Here is a 19201-nt window from a genome sequence, read left to right on the forward strand (position 1 = left end):
TGCACACACATGTAGACATGATACATGCACATTTTTCATAATCAAAACTGTATGAATTTTATAGGTTTTTACCTGGTCTTTCTAAAAATTTATGCTTCAGGGTACATTCCCCTGCTCCGAAAAGAGCTACAGTGGGTGCAAATAAGTTTTGCACTTTTCACTGCCAAAAAAACAGGATGTTTACAGTTTGTCTCCCCTCAAAACATGTGTATTTAATCTAATTTTTAAAAATATTTTTAATCATTCAACCTGTTTTAATTAAAGCTAATTAACTTATTTTTACAATCAAATACAAAAAACATGACACTTTTTCACCAATTATGTTGATAAAAAGGGACTTCCCTCCATGTCTATTTTTAGTCCGGGAATAACCCCTAGTTTTTCATACGAAACTGTTTATAGCACCCTAAACAATAATGCTCATTTGCATATAAGAAGCATACTATAACCTGGTTTAATTTCTCTTCCTCAATAGTATTGTTACATATAATACATTCTCTTTCATTTACATCTTTATTTTCATAATACTTGTTGTGTTTTGATTTTGAACAGAGTAAACTGCCATCACGTTTTTAAAACTACAATAAAGTATAGCTTGCATTAATTATATCTTGATTAATATTTATTTACAGATTGTGTGGGTATCCACCATTTTATGATGAAAATGATTCAGTCCTATTTCAACAGATATTAAAAGCAGAATATGAATTTGATTCACCGTACTGGGATGACATATCAGAATCAGGTATAAAATCATAAACATACAACATAATTACAAATAAAACTAAGAAATCAGAAATAAAATCAGGTATAAAATCATAAACATACAACATAATTACAAATAAAACTAAGACATCTGAAATAAAATCAGGTATAAAATCATAAACATACAACATAATTACAAATAAAACTAAAACATCAGAATCAGGTACAATATCATAAAAATACAACATTACTATAAATATAACTAAAACATCAGAATCAGGTATAAAATCATAAACATACAACATTATAACAAATAAAACTAAGACATCAGAAATAAAATCAGATATAATATCATAAAAATACATCATTATCACAAATAAAACTAAGACATCAGAAATAAAATCAGGTATAAAATCATAAACATACAACATAACTACAAATAAAACTAAGACATCAGAAATAAAATCAGGTATAAAATCATAAACCTACAACATAATTACAACTAAAACTAAGACATCAGAAATAAAATCAGGTATAAAATCATAAACATACAACATAACTACAAATAAAACTAAAACATCAGAATCAGGTATAATATCATAAAAATACAACATTATCACAAATACAACTAAAACATCAGAATCAGGTATTATATATCATAAAAATACAACATTATCACAAATACAACTAAAACATCAGAATCAGGTATAATATCATAAAAATACAACATTATCACAAATACAACTAGAACATTAGAATCAGGTATAATATCATAAAAATACAACAATGACATTATCACAAATAAAACTAAGACATCAGAAACAAAATCAGGTATAAAATCATAAACATACAATGTTATCACAAATAAAGCTGAGACATTAATTCACCTTTATACTGGGATGACATATCAGAATCAGGTATTAATTTATATCAAAATTTCCTCACTGCGTTTACTGACCGTGCAAAGTCTGTATAGCCAGTCAAGGTTGTTTAAAACTACCATCGTCAACACTGCGTTGGAGACCTATTGGTGACCTTCAGATGTTTTCTGCTCTTTGGGCCAGTTGTTGTCTCTGAATTTTTCCCCATTTCAATTCTCAATGAACAGCTTAACATATCACAAATAAAACTAAAACATCATGATATAGGGTGTCACAATGTAGCTCTGGCCTCATGGTCATAAAACTTTCGAGCATGATTTTTGTGCTCACAGCACTGAGCAAAGTTTTATGCCTTCAAGGCCTGGTCAGCTTGGAGGCAGAATAATGTTTTCTAGGTAAGGTGACATGCAGACTGTTACCTTGTGAACTATCATGTTAAAAACCAGACTGGTGTAAGTCTAGTACAAGCTGGGTTAATATTCACATCTCGTTCTGAATATGCATACCAATTTTCTGCTGGATGATAAGCAGCCATCATTCATCATCATCAAACTGGCACCCCTAGTGTTGACAGGCAGTGATAGTTGTAGATGAACTTCTAAGCCATATTTATTTACTTGATCACAAATGACATCAGGACACTTTTCTGTGTCTTTTCTTCATTCATCTGACATTACAGGTCATGTTTCGTTTTATGTCAAAAGATAATGATTTGAGGTTGATATACCTTATGTTAGAGGAATCCTAGCTCATCTATAGCAAAGGGAAGAATATTGTATCAATTTTAGTGCTTTCAATAAGATAATGGAAGCAGTATTGATGATTAATGAAGGTGATGATTTATGAAGGTAGTTTCTAACAGATTTTCCCAGACTTTCCCAGAGGATATTTGTGATTGATGTTTCATACAATCCAGTTGTTGTGCAAAAATATCCAATTTCATATTTATATTTTCTCTTACTATGTATTTTCCTTCAGGTTTCTGTTTTGATAAAAATTGTTTTATTTGCCTCTTTTATATACTATTATGTTTATTCTCAAGCAGATTTCAAGCAATACATGTAAGTCATTAGTTGTGTGTCTTTGCAGGATTGAACTATACACAGTTTGTTATGCCATTTACTAAAAAAAATGAAGTTTACCTGAAATTGTTGCATATTCAAAGATACTGCTAATTTGTGCATGCTGAGTTTGTTATTTTAGACAAAAGTTGTTTTTCATTGATTTTTTTTTTCTTTTCAAATTAGTGAAGTTGAGGGTGGATGGGTATGGTAATGTTTGCTAGTGTTATCCATATGAAGTTTGTCTACATGCTTCAAACTAAGCTATGACCCTTTAAAATCACCTCTTAACATTTCTTCTTGGAAAATCTGCATAGATTGGAGTAATATTAAGGAGTATGTTTTGATGATCCTGAGAATTAATTATTTTGGAAGTTTTTGGCCCTGTTGGACAAAATTGCAACTATATTGTAAACATTCTAAATCAATAAGTCACAAATATTGCAACCTTCCCATTTGAGACTTCCTCACATTTTTTTTTGAACTGAAACATTAAAAAAAATTGGTCTTATATTGGTATCACGACATCGTCAGTGTTGTCAGAAGACAGATGGTTCCAGATAATATCTTTAGTATCAGAATATAGAAATCAATAAAATTATGTATTAAGAAATGATGATTGTCTTGAGATGTGTAGCTGTAAATTTATTTTTATACGACCACAAAATTTTTTAGGGGCCAAATAAGGGGCCCAAAATAAGCATTTTTGTAGTTATGTAGTTTTCAAACAATAACTTATGTTTAAGTGTATGAATCTCTTTGAAATTATACCACAAGTTTCCATTTCATGAAGGGATGGTTCATTCTGACTTTGGGGGTTATCGCTCAACATTTTTAAAATGAAGGGCAAAAGGGGAAAACTAAATGGACAATTAAGACAATTTAAAAGCAGTGTAAGGGAGGTAATTAAAAAACATTTAACATACAATGTTGGGTATGTTCTGATTAACCCTCCTTATGCTTCTTGTAAATTATGTGTTAAAAAATGTCATGTTTCGGACTAATTGCAAAAAAAAGGGGGGGGGGGGGGGTAGCAATTTTCATTTTTTTCCCAAATTTCTCAAATTTTTTTTAAAGTTTGAAGAAGAAATCTTAAATTGCACAATATTGCGCAATAGTTTTGTAAGATCTTGACATTTGTTTTGTGTCAGAAACTCATATTATGTAAAAAATTTGATCACAATCCAAATTCAGAGCTATATCAAGCTTGAATGTTGTGTCCATACTTTCCCCAACTGTTCAGGGTTCAACCTCTGCTGTCATATAAAGCTGTGCCCTACGGAGCATCTGGTTTTAATTTCAAAATGGTTGAACATTTAACTGTTTGAAATATCATAGTACAAACTGGGAAAAAAATGTACAGTTATGACATGCATCACACATTTTGGTAATTAGTTAAAATTGTTAATTTTATGCTGCTTAAAGTTCACAAATGACCACAAAACTGAGCCACATTTAACATGAGACAATATATGAAAAGGCATGTATTAAGCTGCATCTTGGAAATAATTTCACAGATTTAATTGCTTTTATGCATGAATGATTACATCTTCAAAAATGATTCACAGACTTGAGTAATGCTAACATTGTGTATGGCCAATTAGATCCAGGATGGCTACCACAATGACCATAATTTAACAAAGCACAGTATGAGAAAAACATTTGTATAACAGCTTGTTTTTTAAAGAATGTTCTCTCATTAGAGTGTTTACAGAATAAAACAAAATCAAAGTGGTCCTTAAATTCTTTTTAATTGGATATCTGTACCTTAAAATAATATTAAGATGGGTTATCAAGTGTACATTTAAATCTAAGATGGTCCTTTGAAATAAAAACTGACAGTATACACTATGCATATAGAGTTTAATGGTTTAAACATGAGAAATCCTTGATTGCTCAGAAACCTTAACAAACTGGTGACTCCAACAGATGCATCGATGATATTACACACTTTTAGGTATGACTTTTAACATATTTTTATGCCCCACCTACGATAGTAGAGGGGCATTATGTTTTCTGGTCTGTGCCTCCGTTCGTTCGTCTGTTCGTTCGTCCCACTTCAGGTTAAAGTTTTTGGTTAAGGTAGTTTTGATGAAGTTGAAGTCCAATCCACTTGAAACTCAGTGCACATGTTCCCCATGATATGATCTTTCTAATTTTAATGCCAAATTATAGTTTTGACCCCAATTTCATGGTCGACTGAACATAGAAAATGAAAGTGCGAAGTTCAGGTTAAAGTTTTTGGTCAAGGTAGTTTTTGATGAAGTTAAAGTCACATCTACTTGAAACTTAGTACACATGTTCCCTATGATATGATCTTTCTAATTTAATTCCGAAATTAAAGTTTTGACCCCAATTTCACGGTCCACTGAACATGGAAAATTATAGTGCAAGTGGGGCATCCATGTACTATGGACACATTCTTGTTTCTTGTCTTATGGCTGGAATAATTGTTAGCAATAACTTTGGCCAATATGTGTATCAACAGATATCATAATATTTTGTGTTGTTTTATTTTTCAGCAAAAGAATTTATAAGAAATTTAATGTGTAAGGATGCTAAGAAGAGATTTACTTGCAAGTCAGCTATAGCATTTCCATGGTATGTATAACATGTTTGTTTTCTCTCACCTCTATGAAGATGTGAAGGTAGGTTGTTTCCAGGGGCAGTATTAACAATTTGTTAAAGTTGTGATAAGTTCAGTGTGAAAAAAAATACTAATGGTTATTTTATGATATTTAATTTGCTGTTATATAAGAAACCATTCATTTTATTTCCATTAAACTATTTGGACCTGCCCCCTCGGTCATGGTTTATTGACTTTGAAACTTTTGTGTAGTTTACATGTTAACCTTGGCTTGCACTTCCATTTAAATGTATCTTTACACAAATATGGTCCAACCAAAGACATTCATATCCACACAACTAATCAGGAAATTATCTAATACCAGCTTAGACAATCATATCTGGTTTTTATACGACCGCAAATTTTGAAAAAATTTTCGTCGTATATTGCTATCACGTTGGCTTCGTCGTCTGCGTCGTCGTCGTCGGCGGCGTCCGAATACTTTTAGTTTTCGCACTCTAACTTTAGTAAAAGTGAATAGAAATCTATGAAATTTTAACACAAGGTATATGACCATAAAAGGAAGGTTGGTATTGATTTTGGGAGTTTTGGTCCCAACATTTTAGGAATTAGGGGCCAAAAAGGGCCCAAATAAGCATTTTCTTGGTTTTCGCACTATAACTTTAGTTTGAGTTAATAGAAATCTATGAAATTTTGACACAAGGTTTATGACCACAAAAGAAAGGTTGGGATTGATTTTGGGAGTTTTGGTTTCAACAGTTTAGGAATTAGGGGCCAAAAAAGGGCCCAAATAAGCATTATTCTTGGTTTTCGCACAATAACTTTGGTTTAAGTTAATAGAAATCAATGAGATTTAAATACAGTTGTTTATGACCACAAAAGGAAGGTTGGTATTGATTTTGGGAGTTTAGGTCCCAACAGGTTAGGAATTAGGGGCCAAAAAGGGACCCTTATAAGCATTTTTCTTGGTTTTCGCACCATAAGGTTAGTATAAGTGAATAGAAATCTATGAAATTCAAACACAAGGTTTATGATCATAAAAGGAAGGTTGGTATTGATTTTGGGAGTTTTGGTCCCGACAGTTTAGGAAAAAGGGGCCCAAAGGGTCCAAAATTAAACTTTGTTTGATTTCATCAAAATTGAATAAATGGGGTTCGTTGATATGCCAAATCTAACTGTGTATGTAGATTCTTCATTTTTGGTCCCGTTTTTAAATTGGCCTACATTAAGGTCCAAAGGCTCCATTATTAAACTAAGTTTGATTTTAACAAAAATTAAATTCTTGGGCCTCTTTGATATGCTGAATCTAAACATGTACTTAGATTTTTGATTATGGGCCCAGTTTTCAAGTTGGTCCAAATCAGGATCTAAAATTATTATATTAAGTATTGTGCAATAGCAAGTCTTTTCAATTGCACAGTATTGTGCAATGGCAAGAAATATCTAATTTCACAATATTGTGAAATAGCAAATTTTTTTTTTAATTAGAGTTATCTTTCTTTGTCTAGAATAGTAAGCAAGAAATATCTTATTGCAAGAATTTTTTTTAATTGGAGTTATCTTTCTTTGTCCAGAATCAACTTAAATCTTTGTTATATACAATATACAATGTATATTCACTTTTTACTACCAACTGATAAATTTAAATGATCTTTACCATTCAGTGATAACAAGCAGTTTTTTTACATCTTAATATTTTATGATGTATTTAAATGAGTAGTTATTGTTGCAAACTCCATTAGAATATTTTAATTGAGATTAGTTTTGGAATAAGGAAAAGGGGGATGTGATTAAAAAATTGGGTTCAATTTTTCTCATTTGAAATTTCATAAATAAAAAGAAAATTTCTTCAAACATTTTTTTGAGAGGATTAATATTCAACAACATAGTGAATTGCTCTAAGAGAAAACAAAAATTTTAAGTTCATTAGAACACATTCATTCTGTGTCAGAAACCTATGCTGTGTCAACTATTTAATCACAATCCAAATTTAGAGCTGAATCCAGCTTGAATGTTTAGTCCATACTTGCCCCAACCGTTCAGGGTTCAACCTCTGCGGTCGTATAAAGCTACGCCCTGCGGAGCATCTGGTTCTTATACAGTTATTTTACATTTCAGGATATCTGGAAATACAGCCTTAGACAAAGATATCCATGCTTCTGTTAGTGAAAATATTAAGAAGAATTTTGCAAAGACCAAGTGGAAGGTAAATATTATTAAAAGTAGATGTGAGTTATAGATTAATGAGACAGGAATCTGAGGAAAACAACAAAATAAAAAACATCTGGAGGTTAAGATATTTTTGTATTGATCAGCAATGTCTTGGGAGGATGAAGGATGTAATATTCAGAATACTGGCACACATTGAAAAAGTTTGAGTGAAATTCACAGCTAGGTTGTAGATCAGTTGTTAATTTGTTACATAACGACATCTGAAATAGGACTGTTCTTGGGTTATGCTTGTTTACAAATGGAAAAGTTGCTGATTTTTGTTTGTTTCCGTTCTCTCACAAAAGTTAGCATCAACCAATGTTAAGAAAATTATACATGATACTTATTACCACAAAACTCAGATCCAGTACAAATTTGAGTAGTGTTTCTTTTCTGAATTATCAATTTCATTATTTGAAGCTTCATTTTTCTCTGAACTTGAGATTAAATAACATCCTAAATGTAACTCTTATTCTTAAAGAACTACATTTACATCACATACACATACAATATGTAATAATTTTTCAAATGATTCTTTGTTATTAGCAAGCCTTTAACGCAACAGCTGTGATTAGACAGATGAAGAAATTAGCAATGAATAAGGAGGACCATTCTCAATCACCACACAGACCAACAGCATCGGCCAGTCTCCACACTTAGTTGTCTCCCTTTAAGACTGTGGCATATTTTCATGTTTAACAAGACTGCAGTCCGATGTGTTATTCCAGTGAAGTTTGGATCACAATCTGCAGGTGTCTGGGACCATATGATAAGTCATGTGACTGTCTTTATTGCTTTGGTGCAGATATGATGAGTTATGTTGACGTATTGGTAATGCATACATGTACTGTGTATTTATCATATTTATTTATGACCTGTTTAAGTTAATATTAAAAAAATCCATTTAAAAATTATGTATAAGTTTCCAGATTTTAAGAACAATTTGCTTTAGATTATTTTAAGTGTCTTTCAGCATTTGAAAGAAAAATGTGTTGGGTCTGCCATTTTGTTTAAACAGAGTTCTGAACCAGAAATAACCATTGATTGTTAATTGGCATATATGAACACAGCCTGCATATAAAAAACACAGGTCAATATAAGTTAAATGGGGGCAGAAACAGAACTTCGTCCTCTAGAAATTGTTGTTTAAGTCTCCTGATAGAGACATAGACTTGTTTGTTTGCTCATGTTGTTTCCCCCATGACTTTTATTACCTTATCTTGCTTGCAGGTTTCTTCTTTTAAGTTGTTAAAAGTTAGTTATATACCCCTACATGTCTATACAATGTTTAGATGACTATGTATATGCGATGGTTGACCCTTAATTTGTATTCAGTGGTTAGATGATCCATATGTGTATACAATGGTTGACCCTACATGTATATTCTTCAATGGTTAGATGACCCTACATGTGGATACAATATGTAGATGAACCTACATGTGTATGTTATTGTTTACCCTACATGTGTATACAATGGTTAGATGACCCTACATGTGTTTGTTATGGTTTACCCTACATGTGTATACAATGGTTAGATGACCCATATGTGTATACATATTTAGATGACCCTACATGTGTTTGTTATGGTTTACCCTACATGTGTATACAATGATTAGATGACCCACATGTGTATACATATTTAGATGACCCTACTTGTGTATACTATGGTTGAACCTACATGTGTATATAAATCTTCAGTCCAGTATTAAATCTGTGTAGGTTTATACATTCCCATTGCTTGGACAAAACCTCACAAGACCAGTATTTCATAAATGGTTTTAAGAAATAAAGGGGTCTAAGGAACTGAAAGGGATTTATGTCTAAAATTTAACTTATAGTCAGAATACCATACTATTGTTCAATCGAATTTCTCCCAAGTAAATACTTTTGTATTGGAATCATCAAAGCATTGATGTAGCTAAATTAATTTTTAAGATGCATGTATTTTTCAGTAATTTATTGCATGTTTTACAGCTTTTTACAATACTGTCCATGTCAACATTATTAAATCATGCTCAACTTCCCCAATATCTACTTGCTGCTTGTGTATCCTGCTGCATAAATTTAGTGTAGGCCATTTTTCAACATCATATTATAGAAGTAAACATTTATTACTTGAAAGTAAAAAAACATTTCAGTTTTGCAGATGTGTTGTACAGTGTAAATAAAATAAAAAATGGCCCTTTTCTGTCTCTTATATGTCTATTGTCTTGAACCAGTAACATTGACATTTCAGTATTGTGTATCTCATTTTACACTTGACGAGTGATTGCTCATGATTATTTTTAGTGTATATCTTCTTAGAGATTTTATTCCAATCACTAAATATCTGTTTTTACTGTGACCAACAAATGCTCCCTTAGTGTAAACACTGCACACGTTAGATGTAGGGTAAGAGGGGTCCTGATCCCAATTTCCTGGGCTTAAAAACATGAAATCCAGAGGGCCCAAATTTTAAATAAATTTAAAATCCGACATCCTGAAATTCGAAAAAAAAGAATTCCCCAGATCCCAAAACGATCAATCCCGAAATCCTAAGCTTAAAAACACCGGATCCAGGAGTCCCAATTAAGGTCCAATCCCCTCTCATGTTAAAGTAAATAAAAAACATTGTTTTTTTTTTAGATACATGAATTATGAATTAACAGTGTTGAAACATCAGATATGTAAACAGAATCTAGTAATGTTTGCTCATTCATAAGCACTCTTCATGAAATATAAACAAGAATAACCCCACCTACATAGATTTAATATATATCTGTAAAATGTTTACAATTTTTATTTATAACAAGGGACAGCTTTACAGCACTTGCCAAAGCGTGATATTTACAATTTCAATCAGGATCTTATCTGTTACCGGTAATAATAAACCTGTTTTTTTTTAGTTTTTTTTAAATTGAATGACAGAATTTTATAAGTTTAGAGTACTATTATATCATTTGCACCAGTGTGTAGAGAGAGAGGAAAGTCATTCAAAATATTTTTAATAAATTTTCATTAATGTTTAGAAAAAAACAGAAATTTGGAACAATTTTTTCATTGTTTATATGGGATGTAACTTTGCAGTTGTATAATCATTTAAAAAAAATAAAGAAAAGTCTTCTATAATTGCTGGAAAATTACCAAAATAGTTATACCCACTGTCATTGTCTCTATTATTTAAAAGTTTTGGAGAGAGTTGAAATCCTTAGTAGTTGTATGTCTGTGTATCATGTAGAAGGTATTGGTGTCATGAGTGTTGTTTCAAGGGGAGATGATGATTAAGTGTTTATTTTTTTTCAATTGCATATAATTTATTCATCTCAGTATCACAGTTTCAACTGCATTATTTGAATTTAGAATCAAAAGTCATATTTATCATAACGTATGCATGGTTTTAAATTATTTATGTTGTTTACTGTGAAATGTTGAACCCCTTGAGAAGAGGTGGTGAATATTTTCCTTTAGTGGTTCTAACGAATTTAACATTGTACCGTTATGCATTTTGTAATATATTTTTGAATTGTCATTTATGCTATTCAGATTTTTGCTGTTGATGTAAATGGCTTCTTACATACAGGTTGTTAACTTTTTGGTTCTGAAAACAAAATGTAATTTGGTTTTAGGTTGAATTTTATCAAAAATATGTAAATTATTTCTGGAAAAAAAGTCCTTACAGCCACATGACTACGCAAAAGCAAAGGATTATTGAATTAATTTATCTATATTATTATTTTTTAATTTTCAATGACGTAATACAAAAATTGCGAAATTAAGTCAAAATTGATGAACAAATTGCTTGAGTTCCCTAAATATGACAAACATGCTTTTTAACACTGAAACTCAAATGTTTGTATTGGTTATGTTTAGAGTTACTGGAGTGGGGTTTCATTTAAAACTAGATAAATTAAACAACAAAATTATTGTACATTTGACATTTGAGCCATCAACAGATTTCTTTCTTGTACATTATAGCAATCCAAAAGTTTTATTTTTATTTGATATTAGAGCTATTGAAATTATACCATACCATTAAAAATCTTTCAACAGTTTTCACAATGACAATAGATAGATAAAATTAAATTTTTAAATTAAATTAGATTTAATCATATTAATAGTATAACTTTTAGAAAAAATACATTTTAAAGGCAGCAAAAATATTCCCATGTTTTGAATTTACTTAATTTATAATTTCCATATCATTAAACTGAAGCTTAAGCATGACTAGTCTAATATTTATCTGGAAAAAGAGATGTCCGTCATAATAAAAGTTTTGTCCACAATACAAGTGTATTTACTTGTAGACATGTTCTAATCTTATAACACTTAACTTCTTCAACACCTATGTTATGTAGTAGTATGTTGAGCAAACAATATATTATTTTAAAATTAAGGAGTAATTTTTTTAAACATTCCAAGTCCCATGAATAAATTATAACTGAATAATGTATATTCCGATGTTTTTTGTATGACTATGTGGAAAAAATGATTACTCTGGATCATTTTAATGTGCTTTATGTAATAAATTATTACTTTGTTTAAGTATGTAGGGAACCATGACACTTTTTTTCTTTAGAGTACATTATGTAGTTAACAAGTAACTAAGTGTATTAAAATTATTATAATGTGTGGGAATAACAAAAAATGTTCTGAATAATTAATGCATTTTGAGATAAGTACTTCATGATGAAATTTGAAGGAAAATTTCTTCAGATTGATGTACAGAAACTTGTACTTTTAATATTTTGGCATACACTTTTAGGCTTTTCTTGTTAAAATAAGAATTTTATGGTCATCACTGTTAATTTTATTTACTTTAAGATAAATGTGAAAATAGTCATCATTTAGTAATAATGTTTTAATTTTTTCAGTTTTTCAACTTGATTCTTGTAAAAATAATAAATGCAGTCAGTTATGCAATTTTGTTTGGCAGGGATTTTAAAAAGTATTGGATATGTTATCTGGTTGGCTGTTTTCAAGTCTTTTTTTCTTAAATTGGTAAAATAAATTCTGTTTTAAAAGAGCTTATATTCTCTGTTACTTTGCATGATTTGTTTCTCATCAAAGAAATGACAATTCCATATATATCATAATGACATTAGTTTGTTTTGTATGACTTATGGTCATAAATAATGAGGTTTTTAGAGCAAGTGAATTAACAAATTATACGTAGTATGATATGTATTGATAATAATTATGGGTATATTTTAAAGTTTTTTTCTTGATCTTAAAATAATACGTTAGATTAGAATGGCGTAGATTAAAATAAGTACAAACATAGGTTATATTTATATATTTATTGATGAGACATAGTAATTTGTGTAAGCAATTAGGAGTTCTGGATACAGATTTGGGCTCAGTCTGTCTAGTTTAAATGTACTATACTATGGACTCACTGGGACTCACATTTTCAAAAAGTAATGAGTCCCAGCTCACCCCAAAATTTCCTAGTGAAAACCCTGTGTTTATTTAGAGAGATGATTTGATTTAAGTTTTATTTCAGGTACCAATTGTGGTAAAAGGATATCTGTATTTAATGCTATACAAAACCAGGTGAAGTTAGTTGTCCAGAATTTCATGTAAATTGCATTTTAACTGTTATAACTGTTTGAAGATCCATTACTTAAGTAGTCTAATATATGAATTTCTATACTTGAGCAGAGCTATGTAGAACTTTACCTGCATGCAAGGCACAACTACATTTTGATTATTTTTTCCCCTATTTTATTATACAGTTGTGTATTAAAACCAGTAAAAGCAAACTCAACCAAAAAATTTAGAATGTGTAGATTCATGCAAATCTATGTTAATACTAAAGAAATATTTTTTTGTTTCTGTTTTATATTAGAAATTATAATTATTTAGTGATGGTTTATTTATTGAACTATTCTTATGTAACATGTATAAAGTTCATTTCATTTAATGATTCAAATTAAATATTTATTAATGCTACAACCATCTATGTTTAATAATAGGTAGAACAGATCTGAATAAAAAGAAATGAAATATATCAAATCATACGGATCATATATCATTACTGCTTAAGAATGGAGTTTTAAAGTTTTGCATATAAAAATGACTGGATCACAATCAGTTTAGGCTTTCCATGTTGATTTTTTTTCTTGTTGATGTTGTTATTTTGGACTTTTTTTGTCTTAAAAGTCTATTAAAATTTGTACTTTACTTTATTTTTTCTAAATGTATGTTTATATTTCTGCACTTTTCAACATAAATACTTTAAATTGTTTATTCATCTTCAAAATATACTCCGAAGATAGAACATGCATTTAAAAATACCTACATAGTGCATGTAATATCAGTACTTTCATCACTTAGAGATGGGTTGCTCAATGCAGTTGACATATAACAAACCTGTCTGCCCACTTTTCATTGGCCTATATGATGCCTGACCCTTTCTTCAAACAATACAATTCAAAATACTGAAAAGTGCCATCTATAAGTTACAATTCTGTCAATCGGCATATCCTCGCTGGGCTTCTAAAATGTTGTATTTGACTTTTTTGGCTAAAAATACTTATTGACACCAATGGTCAAAGGAAATCTTTGGTACTACAAAATACAGTTAGACCAACCAAAATGTGTGAAATAAGACATATTGCAAAATTGCCAATGTCAGTTGTTAGTAAAGTTTGCTTCCAAAATGTTGTATGAAAACTTGACAATTGTTGTAAAATGGCTTTGGGAAAAAAATAATTGTACATTTCTTTATTTCTGTGAAAATAGTTTAAGTTCTTGGATAATCCAGAAATGTCAAAGTTTTTATTTCACTGCTATTTACAAAAATGTTCAAGTTCACATACAACATTTTGGAAGCATGCATTTTGCCAAAATTTTCAAAGCCTGCATGGGAGATATTTTTTATTAAAAAATTTGTAATTTATAACATTTTAGAAGCCCAGCGACGATATGTTTGAAGTACAAATTTTATGTAAAGGAATGCTGCTATGTATATTGTTGCAAGAGTATACTTATTCTATGATACCGAAAAACTTCATTAGGAATGCTCAAACACTTGAAAGCCAGGTATGTTTTTGATTATTGTTTGAATTGTTTGAATTTGTCATTAAGAGGCCTTTTATAGGTTACAATGTGGTATGATTGAGTTTTGCTCATTGTTTAAGCCCATACTGTGACCTTTAGTTGTTAGTTTCTATGTTGTTTGGTCTCTGGGGGAGAATTTCGTCATTGGCAGTCATGCAGAATTAATTCAACCATTCAATTCAGAATGTGGTGAAAATTTTAGCTGACTGCTTGAAAATATCTGACTATCCATTACAAGTTGTAATTTCTGGCCCGTCTAAGGACCCATAGTGTGTAAGTAAAATCCACACAGGGTGAGGACAAAGACTGATTCCCTATGGATTTTACTAATCCTCAACATCTTTGTAGGAGGTTAGAAGAGAACTGTAAAATTAATTTATTGCAAACAAGACCTTTCCTGTTAACAGAAGTATAAATATAAGCAATAGAACAAAAAACATTAATCAATGACATTTAAAATGAAGTCATGAACTCCTTATGAAATCTGCTGATATAGATCCATAGGGGGTTACCACATGAAGGTTTTAACCCAATCAAAGTCATAATTTATCTTAGATGCAATGATATAAATGACCGACTTTCTGTAATATCTAGTTTTAATAAAATTTAGGACTCCATGGGGAAAAAAATAATTTTAATGATTTATTAGTCTTTTCCTTGAAATAATAGCATATTTAACCTGCCAAATTTCCAACAAGAATCTGTATGGTTACTCAAGACAAAGATTCAATTATAATATTGATAACTTGGTTCTGTTAACAGCAGGCCACAACCACAACAATTACACTGCTACATAAATGCCTCAAATTGAAAATCTTATTTTACAAAATCACTGTACTGGTCTCCAATGAAGTTTGTAAATAAAAGCAACAGTAGTATACCTCTGACCAAAAGTCGTAAATCGATTGAGAGAAAACAAATCTGTGTCACAAAGTAAAATCGAGGAAACACACCAGCTATTAGAGGAATACAAAGAAACACTGAATTGCCACAATAATACAAACGACAATGCCATATAAAAGCACAATACTCTGATCTGAAAGTCCTATTCAATTTACGAATTTGTGAACTATCCTCTTTTATGCCGTAAAAATTACAACTGCATATCATGGAGAATATTCCTTAAAGATGATTATTCAGGGTACTATAAGTATTGCAGTTGCTATCATTATTTTCTTGATAGCCAGAGGACAGCTTCATACAAGGAAGGCATCGAATATCTGAGGGTTCTCTTCAAAAGCAATGCAGACATCATCAATATTTGGATGACATATACAAATTATTCGTCTTACCGATGCACACATGAATGTATGTTCTCATTGTCATTGCTACAATCATTAACTTCCATCATTTATATCAGCATCACCCCAAGATATTTATCACCAGATTTTTATCATGAGTGCAGATTATAACAATTGCAGAGCAAGAATTGCTTACTACTCCAGAACACTAGAGTACACCACTATTTCTTATGGGGTTGATGTTTCTTCATTTTCTTTTTTGGAGGTAGTGTATCTATCCGATTGGTAGCTGCTTAGACCATTAATACATTGGCATGATCCCTATATAAGAGGCATCAGTAGTTTACCAACGTTTAAATCCGAATATTTAGGAAGATATAAATCAAAGCAAAAAACACAAACACAGAGAATTGTAATAACTCTAGAAATGACCGACACTTGGTCTTTACATCTTCTACTATGCCTGTATACCTTTACAATGTGAATCCACACTCAGCTAAAACGTCAAATGTCTAAGCAAGTTCAAATTTTGTTCAATCCAGTGAAGATGTCAATGCCATAGAAACATGGATAATGCAGTTGTCTGATTAATCAGCTTGATAGTCCAAGTTAATTCAGCTCCGTAGAACTAATTATGTTATGACCTTGTTTTAAATTTTCCATGTGTAAGCAGCACATATCGGCATAATGCCTTTACATAATGCTTATGGATTATTTTAACAACACAATGCATGTTTCTAGTTTAAAAACTTTACTTTTGATCTAGAAGTCATGTATTATATATTAGGGTTGTTTATGACTCTTTCAATTAGAACTAATGATGTAATGACCTTGTTTTAAATTTTCCATGTGTAAGTATAAGTTATTAGGGTTGTTAAGGACTCTTTCGATTAGTTTTTAAGGAACCATATATAAAATGCCTCTACTCACATATAAGACACATCTTCAGTAGTTTTGTTGTGTTTTGTACATTTTAAAATTTGTGGTTTTGATATCATAAGGATTTGTACACTATGGTGCTATAAAAATCAATGGTTTTGATAGCTGATTTTATATCTAGACTATGTATGATTGACAGCTTGACATATTTGGTATAGGCGGTGTTATTATAATTTGAATCGTGTACAATTATAATTGACCCATCTGTAAAGTGATACTTGCTAGTGATGCTCTTTGTTTCGTTGTTGTTTTCCCCTTATACAGCGACCACATTGTCCAATCATATGTTCGAAATCTTTATCCTTTCTAGGCCAATAGAACCGGTCTTTTAACAATAATAGTGGTTTTGGTTTTCTTTTTCTGGATGTCCTATATCGTTATGCATAGCTTCCAATACAGTTGATGCATGAGTAATAGGCAGAACACATTGCTTCCTCATTACTCCATCTATGGTGTTTCTCTGTATAGGATATTTTTAATCAATCTAAGAAATTGGCGCATAAATGGTCATAATTCCTCAATTCTATGTTTTCTGTATGGGCGGACAAATTCAATCCATAGTCTGATGTCTGAATCCATAGTTTGTGCTTTTTGCTAGTCAATAATTTTCTCTAGATAGTTACCTCTGTCTTACATCTGTTGCTGCAATGATCTGTACCAGCAGGAAGACGACTTAGACCATCTGCGTCTGTATTTACCATACTTGTCTGTATGTCAAAATCAAATTCTGATAATGCAGCTAGCCATCTATGTCCTGTTGTATCATGCTTTACAGATGTTTGTACAGAAGTAAGAGAGTTGTTATCAGTGATGATGGTAGATTTCCTTCCATAAAGGTAATCCTTGAATTTATCTGACACTGCCCATTTCAGTGTCAAAAATTCCCTCTTGTTGTAGCATAGTTCTGTTCAGCTCTAGATAAATTGCATCAATAGATTATCACTCTTTTGAGTCCATTCTGTTCTCCATATAAAACAGCACCAAAAGCGTCTCCAGCTGCGTCTGTTTGAAGTTCGTATGGTTTAGAACCATCTGCGTAGCCAAGTACAGTGATGGTATTGAGTATTTTCTCCAGTGGTTCAAATAAAGGCAACAGTAGTATACCGCTGTTCAAAACTCATAAATCCATGGACAAAAAACAAAATCGGGGCAACAAACCAAAACCGAGGGAAACGCATTAAATATAAGAGGAGAACAACGACACAACACCGAAACGCAACAGCACACAGAAACGGACCAAGCAACAGACAATACACCACGAGAATAACAAATATAACATCAAAACCAAATACATGAACATCAAATGCGTTTCCTTGTTCATTCATTAATTTCCATAATTTCTTTGTTTTTAGTCTTGATTTTTCGTCCCTTCTTTGTTGGTATAGGCATTAGCTCGGTTGATAATTTTGATTTCTGACTAAACTGATGAATGAAGCGACGGTAATATCCAAAAGATCCTAAAAATCGACAAATGTCTTCTTGAGTAGAGTGTTACTACTTTTGTCTTTTGTTGATCTGTTTGAATTCCTTTTTCAGATACTATGTGATCAACATATTACCTTTCGCTTGAGGAATCCGCAATTTCCTGGTGCTAATTTCAAATTTGTTTCTCTAACTTTGCCAAAAAAGAATTTCATGTTGTGTAAATGTTCGTTGTAGGATTTTCAAAAAATGAGGATATCGTCGATTAAAATATAACACATCTTTAACTTTAAATTCAAATCGCCTAAGATCTCCTCCATGAGTCTTTAAGTTGCTGGTGAATTTCTTAGTCCAAACGGAAGACGGTTATACTCATAAAAACCAATTGTCCTACATTTCCTTAAGTTCTTCTCTTATCTCGACTTGATAAGATCCTGACTGCATGTCGACAATAGAAAAGAGCTTGCTGCCAGCTAAACAATATAATAATTCCTCTATCCTTGGTAAAGCTTAACTATCTTTTTGTGTTTTTAAATCCATTTGGCGGTAATCAATGCATAGTCTGAGAGAGCCATCTTTTTTGTACGACATATGTTGCATATGGTAAATGAGATGGTCTTATGATTCCATTATTGAGAATTGTTGTAAGTTAGAACGAACTTCATCATACATTGAGGTTGGAATTCTACGGTATCTCAGTTTAAATGGTCTTTCATTTTCATAAGTTAAATCTATTTGGTGTTGCATCCTATCGGTGTGTCCTACAGCACCATCATCTTTTGGAATGAATTCATCATATCTTTTTCCTCTTACAATTGTCCAACTGTCAATCACTTTTCATGATATCCTTGACTTTTTTCTATAATGGTTACCATATCAACAGTGTTTTCATCCTTAGGTATACCTTCAATAGCGACTGGTGTAAGTTCTCAAACTATAGCTTTAGGTGGAATGGCTATTGTACTAGCTATTACATTTGTTATCTTTATCTTCAATAACCTTGTTGTTGGTATGTCTGTGTGGGTGTATTGCTGGCTCTATATTTAAATCTTTTATATGATGATCAGATACTAATGTTGCTTGTAGTAAACAAGCTGTAAGCTTAAACGGTAT

The 19201-nt window shown here is 31.2% G+C and overlaps 1 protein-coding gene across 1 annotated transcript in view; it reads left to right on the forward strand.

Annotated features, from left to right (window-relative positions):
* The window catches only part of LOC134688709 (calcium/calmodulin-dependent protein kinase type 1-like), a 66168-nt gene extending 52497 nt beyond the window's left edge, over positions 1-13671 (forward strand). Inside the window, exons 7-10 of the mRNA XM_063549449.1 lie at positions 633-745; positions 5170-5248; positions 7353-7440; positions 7992-13671. Coding sequence (XP_063405519.1) covers positions 633-745; positions 5170-5248; positions 7353-7440; positions 7992-8105 — 394 coding nt within the window. The 3' untranslated portion in view covers positions 8106-13671. The remainder of the gene's footprint in view (positions 1-632; positions 746-5169; positions 5249-7352; positions 7441-7991) is intronic.
* The last annotated feature ends 5530 nt before the right edge of the window (positions 13672-19201 follow it).

The sequence above is a fragment of the Mytilus trossulus genome, chromosome 1, assembly GCF_036588685.1.
Source record: "Mytilus trossulus isolate FHL-02 chromosome 1, PNRI_Mtr1.1.1.hap1, whole genome shotgun sequence".
Classification (NCBI taxonomy): Eukaryota; Metazoa; Mollusca; class Bivalvia; order Mytilida; family Mytilidae; genus Mytilus; species Mytilus trossulus.